The sequence below is a fragment of the Mytilus californianus genome, unplaced genomic scaffold (assembly GCF_021869535.1).
Source record: "Mytilus californianus isolate M0D057914Y unplaced genomic scaffold, xbMytCali1.0.p SCAF_3, whole genome shotgun sequence".
NCBI classification, from domain to species: Eukaryota; Metazoa; Mollusca; class Bivalvia; order Mytilida; family Mytilidae; genus Mytilus; species Mytilus californianus.
This window is the reverse complement of record NW_026262679.1, coordinates 102,947,763-102,954,718: the sequence shown is the minus strand read 5'-3', so window position 1 is coordinate 102,954,718 and position 6,956 is coordinate 102,947,763. Positions and strand designations below refer to the sequence as shown.

Sequence of the window (6,956 nt, the reverse complement as noted above, 5' to 3'; positions counted from 1 at the left end):
AAGCTATTACAATAAGCTTTAATATTACAACAGTTCTTAACAACATTATGTTTGCTTTAAATGAATGTTCGAATCATACAAATCGCTTATTCCAGCTACAAATACAGTGCAAATGTCAGTATCATTACTTTTCAAAATGAAACTAAATTTATCTTTTTCCGACATATTAACAAAAGATGGAACTATATCACTTAAATTACAAAAGAGTATATTTCTATTAAATTCTAACGCTTTACATTTAATGAGGCAATGGAATTCATCTTCATTTCCATCCTTGCAAAGTGGACAAATTCTCTGTTCTAAAGGTGTTCTAGTATAAGGAGAACAATTTAACGGCTGATTTAAGTAGCGGTAACAGGATGGACATGAACTTCATGTACGCTGATTGAATTTAGTTTGTAGATAAAATGTTACATATAATGATAAAGAAGCTAAGATTTTTCATTAGAATTACTATTAACGTTCTTAAAAGTCCCTTTGGCAGATATCAAGGCGATCAGAAAATCGGAAAAAAAATCATTTGAAATGTGTTACTCTGACACTGTACGCACACAAATTACGCAAAAAACGGACTTAAACACATTTTAATCTTATCAAAATAGATGAAAATCGTGTTTATTATTAATTTTCTGAATCATAAATCCTACAAGCTTTCATTTATACACTTACAACTGGATTTTCCATTAGAAATAAAAAAAATTAGCATGGGTGTACTGAAAATTCGACTTTTTTTGAAAATGACCCATATAGTTGCATGGTGCAGAGAACAACACGTCATATTCGTTTCATGAGTTTTAAATAATATATATATCTGAACTGACTAACTACTTTTTGTGCATCTTGTGTGTTGAAAATAAAAAAACTTATACGTGAAACGTTCGATAAAAGTATCGAACATTATAAAAGTGAAGTTGTGTGATAGTAACAAATTTAATCCACCGAAGACAGTCAACGTATTATCTCCCTTGGTTTTGTTAAGAGTTAACCGCCCATTTGTTGTTTACAAACGAAAACAGCTGATCAAAACATTCCCCCAAAAATGCCATTGAAAAAGATTCCAAATGTTATATCTCCACATTTGCTACAAGTACTAGCACTGATGGGACACGGAGACGAAATAGGTATCGTTAAAACTCTAGTTGCTAGTAATTTATATATATATTATTTATCATGACTATGACGTACATGTATGATCTGATATGATTCAACTGTTCAATATAGGTGGCAGTGTTCAGATGACAGCTCTTTAGCTATTTGTGCATTTCTTTCAATTACACATTGATTGTATCCTCCCCCATTCAGCGCGACTGCCCTTTCTGATTTGACTTTTCTCAGCTCAGTTTTCACCAAGTCTTTTATAAATATATATTCAATTTTAACTTATTTATAGCTATACTGAATACTTCGTTATAATATTAAAATATTTGTTATAATTTAATTTGTAGAATTTTATCTTGTTATTTTCAGTATTAGCAGATGCTCATTTTCCATCATCCTCGATATGTCGAAGTGGACCAATTGAAGTTAGAGCTGATGGTTCGTTTTTTTTCTTTCTTTCTTTAGAATACATGGCATGCATAAAATAATTTATCATGTTCTTAAAAAATAAAGAAATTCTGTAATCAGTTTGTAAATTGTTATATACCCCATCCCACGACCACGACACAAACACAAATGAAGTAAGGGGTCTATTCAGAGTTCGCGAAAAGGGGTGGTGTGAAATTTTTTAAAGGACCGACACAATTTTGGTATTTTGCAATAATAGTAATAGTGAAGATCAGGAGATTTTCTTCAAGGTTCATCAGGGAAAAAACATTTCATGAACTTGTCTATTGGTATAATAGAACCAGACTTCTGGTATCTCATTTTCATATATTATATTTTCATTCTGAAACTACGTACCGCATGTTTTATTGTATATTTTAAAAGTGACACAGTTGGGGCAATTAAACATGTTTTTTTTTATAAGTTGGGTTCACCAAGTGGAGGGTTCTTCCAACAGAACACTGAATCCACTTGTGAACATATTGTTTTCTTTTTGTAGGGATGGACATTCCTACATTATTGGATGCAGTACTACAGTTACTTCCCTTAGACCAATATGAAAACTTTCCAGTAAGTATGGACAGTATGAATTCGGTTTTCGGCTTGACTGTATCATAATGGTTTCTATTAGGTATATATCACACCTTACCAAGTTTATTGAATACGGGTTCTCGTAATTTCTTTCATTACAACTGAAACAAGCAGCATCGTTTTTAGAAAAAAAGTTCGATTACACGTCTCCCCAATGGTGACTATGAATAGAAATATGTTCACTTTGGTCTTCTGACCGGCAGTAAAACTCTTGGCAAAGTGGGGCGTCCGTTCGGTTGTGTTGTATGTATAAATACGCAGCTACGTCCGGTCAGAATGGGAACATTCAATCCGATGCCTCGTGTAGAGAGAATGCCACGCTCCCTGCACGTTATCAACCCTTCCCTCACAACTCGTTGAGGGGTCCGTAGGTGGCATATTACAGTACAAAATTTCTGTCCCTATCCAATATAACCTCATTTTCCCCGACCTTCGTCCCGGACGGCCTTTATTACAAGACCAACCAATTTTTTTTATTGCTTTTTTGTTCTCGTCCTAAACATGCATGAAATATTTGCCACTGGACGTTAAGCAAGCATCAATCAATCGGTTACAACTGTGAGTGCAAACAGAACTGTGTTGTCAGTTTTTTTCTGAGAGTATGTCTGGTTTGACAGTTGGTTTGACAATTAATATTTTCCAAGATTTTTAAAGAGCAAAAGATAATTAAGCAGAATAATAAAACGTGTATTGTGTTTGTACATTGTAGGTTTCTTTAATGGATTTAGTACAAAGTGATAAAGATCGTAATCTTCAGACACCAGTCTGGTCAAAGTACAGAGAAATTATTAATAAGCACGAGAGTTCAAAGGTAAACATTATTATTGGTATACTAGTAAACCTGTATGAAAAGAATAGTTTCGGCTTATCTAAACAAGATAATATTGAGAATAGAAATGGGGAATGTGTCAAAGAGACAACAACCCGACCATAGAGCAGACAACAGCCGAAGGCCACCAATGGGTCTTCAATGCAGCGAGAAACTCCCGCACACGGAGGCGTCCTTCAGCTGGCCCTTAAACAAATATGTATACTAGTTCAGTGATAATGGACGTCATACTAAACTTCAAATTATACACAAGAAACTAAAATTAAAAATGATACAAGACTAACAAAGGCCAGACGCTCCTGACTTGGGACAGGCGCAAAAATGCGTCGGGGTTAAACATGTTTTTTGAGATCTCAACCCTCCCCCTATACCTCTAGCCAATGTAGAAAAAACAAACGTACAACAGTACGCACAGTAAAACTCATTTTAAGAGAAGTCTGAGTCTGATGTCAGAATAGGAAACAAAAGAAAATAAACAAAATGACAATAATACACAAATAACAACAGACTACTAGCAGTTACTGACATGCCAGCTCCAGACCTCAATTAAACTGATTGAAAGATTATGTCTTCATCATATGAATATCAGGCACAATCCCTCCTATTAGGGGTTTAGTATTATACCATCATAAAATATATGAGAAGAACATAACCCGTGTCATGCCAACAACTGGTTTTAGAATAAATATGTTTTTAATTCCGATGCAAAGACCCTATAAGTGAATCAATATTAAAGCCAAAATATGCAATCTTTAATGACCTGACAACAGTATCGTAACTATATCCCTTCTTAATAAGTCTGTTTAAAGGTTTTGTTAGCTTTTGAGGTGAATACTGACATTTTTATGCTTTGTAAAGAATATTACCATAAAAGATTGGATGTGAAATACCCGAACGTATAAGATGTCTGCATGTTGAGTTATATTTACGAAGGATGTCCTTATACCGATGATAAAATTTAGTAAATGTTTTGACTAGTTTATGATATCGAAAACCCTGGTGTAATAATTTTTCAGTAATACATAAATTTCTCTCGCTAAAATCTAATACGTTGTTACATACACGAGCATCGTACAAGTTGAGATATATAAACACAATAAGATGGTGACAAGGGAACGTCACCATCTAAAAATGGATAATTAACGATAGGAAATGAAAAATCACTTTTATCATAAATTTTTGTAGGACAAGCATTTACACATAATAAACTTCAAAGGTTTACTACAAAGCACAAAGCATTATTTATCTGATTAAATGCATTCTAAAAAATAAGTTATCTTTAAATAGTGCCAACGGAATCTACTTCAAGGATGTTGGTTTTTATTGAGGTTGGTATGATTGGGGTTGTAAAGTGCAGAATTTCATTCACAAGTTAAAATACTGGTTTTTGAGAAGCATGAAAAAGCCGTCATATATGTAAAGCAATATCAGCAGGGTAATTTTTCAAGTGCAGAAAGAATTTAGTATATTGAGCTGATTTCTTATTAAATCTCTTAAATTATGGCACAAAAGGGGGCCAAAACAGTTCCCTGTCCTTTTAGAAATTCGCATTCATCCCACTAACGTTTTATGCTAAATCATTCTCAATACTTCACATATGCATATACATAATGTTAAATTATAAGACAAAACATGTTACAACTTGCAACTAATATACACAATGTATCTGATAAAATTTTATATGGTCAAATATTTTCATACAACTATGCATAAAAGGGCCATAATGAACGAAGAAGTTAAAAATAAATTATACATACCAATTTTGAAAATCATGTTTTAAGCTTGTAATGTCATGTTACAGATACAGATAGAAAAGGTTGAAAGGTTTGCATTTTATGAAAAAGCAAAGAAGGCATTTGCAGTTGTTCATACAGGGTAGGTTTCTTGTTCAACAACTGTTTTGTATATACTCTTATTTACAAATAATATACATGTACATAGAATCTGTTCATAATTGTTTTGAAACTGGATGGAAAAAGAGTAATAATTGCTGCTTCTCAGCTAAGCATGCAAGATTTAGGAATAAGAGCAACGACTGGTTTGCTCGGAGTCAGAAGAATGTGTCTGGTAGGGTGACAGACTGCTAATAAAGTTGCTTAAATCCGCTTCATTTGGACTTTGTTGGATAGTTGTCTCATTGGCAATCATACCACATCTCCTTATTTTATATAGTTATTCAGTCGTCTTCAAAAAGATAAATAACGAAACAGATTCTGAATATTATTTTCTAATTTTCTTGCTCATTACATTGAAAAACGTCACAATTTCATCCCTTAATCGTTTTAATTTTAAGCTTTTCTGTGAATATAAATAACACTGTAAATCAGTATAAGGCCACATTAATATAATTTATCTTTATTTACCTGTACCAATTTTTTCTTGTCTTTCACTAAGAGGTATTCAGATGAAAGGAATTTATACATATTTATGGTATGAATAATATATACAGAATGTATTTATGTATTTCTATAGGGAGACGGCGCAGTATGGAAATATAATCTTGAAAAAGGGAGTTGCTCTTTAAATAGTTTCCTGTCAACAGAAGATGTCCAGTGAAAACCATTTTCTTATAAAGATGCTGCTGACTAAATTCAGAAAGTGTATTCTAGAATATAATTAAATTGGGTGCAATATACTTAAAACAGTTTAAAAAAAATATATATATATATTTATACTTATTTTTTGGGGATGAATTTTAAAATGAAATAATGTAGTAAAGGTGGTATGTTTATTGCTGAATAAACAATAACGTACAATAAACTATGATTACTGACTTTATTAATTTTCTTATGTTGCCCTACCAGAAGATGCGTTAAAAGATATAAAGTTTTAGTTGTACATTCAGTCACTGTCGAACAACGTAGTATTTGAGAAAGAAAAAAGAAAATTCAAGTCATTTAACTTTAGGAGTAATAATTTGATTCTTTATGTTGACAATGCACATTTTCGTAGTATTTTGCCGGCGCCGGCAAATTACCCAATGCCAAAATTAAAAGAATAAGGTATTATCAACAATGGAACATTGCCTTGTCCGAAACTGGACATGAATTATATTGGATTCAGGAAAACTAGAAGTGTTAAAGGGGATAAAATGTCACAGTTACACTGGACTGTCAATTGATACACATGTAACGGAACCCTCGGCAAGGGCTTCAATATAGGATGATGATGGATTAATGTTTAACGTTCAGTGGCAAATCTCATGGACGAGAATAATGTTAATGTCGTATGAATATGAACCGTGCTTTGTACTAGACTGTCACCCTGTGTCGGATTATTAACTTACTAGTTCACAAAGTAATAGTCTGCAGGAAGAAATGTCATCCTACCCAAACACACTATTCTTACTCCGTGAAAACCGGTCTTTGCTCTTTTTCCTTAATCCTGCATGCTTAGCAGAAAAGCAACACATATATCCGCAAAGGGATCGAACCCAGTCTCCAGCTTTCGAGGCGTGATCGCTACCACGAGACCGCCGAGGTGGTTTCTTTATAGTCTTATTGACAGAAAGAACATCCAGCAATTTTTAAATTTCCTAAGAAAAAAAATATTTTTGATTAAATTGGAAGCACTATGCAGGTAGATTAATTCGATAAATGAGGCTTTAAGTCAGTCGTATGTGTTTTCCTCCAAGACAGATAAAGTGTTAAAAACAATGTACTAAGCTTTGGGGACAAGAATTGATAAAAAAATCCTACAAGGTTAGATAGAATTACAATTCAATTACCAAAATGCCCTAAAAAGTCAGAGACGCGTTCCAACACTGAAAGTCCATGTTTGGCCAATTATAAGATTACTCCAAAGAATTGGTGTCAAAACGCAAATATGGTGTCTGTTCGTTGAAAAGCATTGTTATTAAAAATACAATTTTCGCAATGTATTATTGTTTAAGGGGACGACCATTTGATAATCTTTGGGTTGGGTGGTATTTTTATGGGGGGGGGGGGGGGGGGGGGGGGGGTGATAGAAGGAAATTGCAAAGAACGATTAT

The 6,956-nt window shown here is 33.4% G+C and overlaps 1 protein-coding gene across 1 annotated transcript; it reads left to right on the top strand.

The window, feature by feature from the left end:
- The first annotated feature begins 975 nt into the window (after positions 1-975).
- LOC127735624 (fucose mutarotase-like) lies at positions 976-5,739 on the top strand. The gene is made up of 6 exons (XM_052245860.1): positions 976-1,121; positions 1,468-1,536; positions 2,045-2,115; positions 2,846-2,947; positions 4,767-4,840; positions 5,438-5,739. The coding sequence occupies exons 1-6, from the start codon at positions 1,040-1,042 to the stop codon at positions 5,487-5,489; spliced, it is 450 nt and encodes a 149-aa protein (XP_052101820.1). The 5' UTR covers positions 976-1,039; the 3' UTR covers positions 5,490-5,739.
- The last annotated feature ends 1,217 nt before the right edge of the window (positions 5,740-6,956 follow it).

What these genes read in the sequence shown, in the direction of transcription:
- LOC127735624 (XM_052245860.1), top strand. Translation starts at nt 1,040, where the DNA reads ATGCCATTGAAAAAGATTCCAAATGTTATATCTCCACATTTGCTACAA. An exon ending in GGGACACGGAGACGAAATAG is followed by an intron (nt 1,122 to 1,467) that starts GTATCGTTAAAA and finishes TGTTATTTTCAG; the next exon opens with TATTAGCAGATGCTCATTTT. An exon ending in TTTGCAGTTGTTCATACAGG is followed by an intron (nt 4,841 to 5,437) that starts GTAGGTTTCTTG and finishes GTATTTCTATAG; the next exon opens with GGAGACGGCGCAGTATGGAA.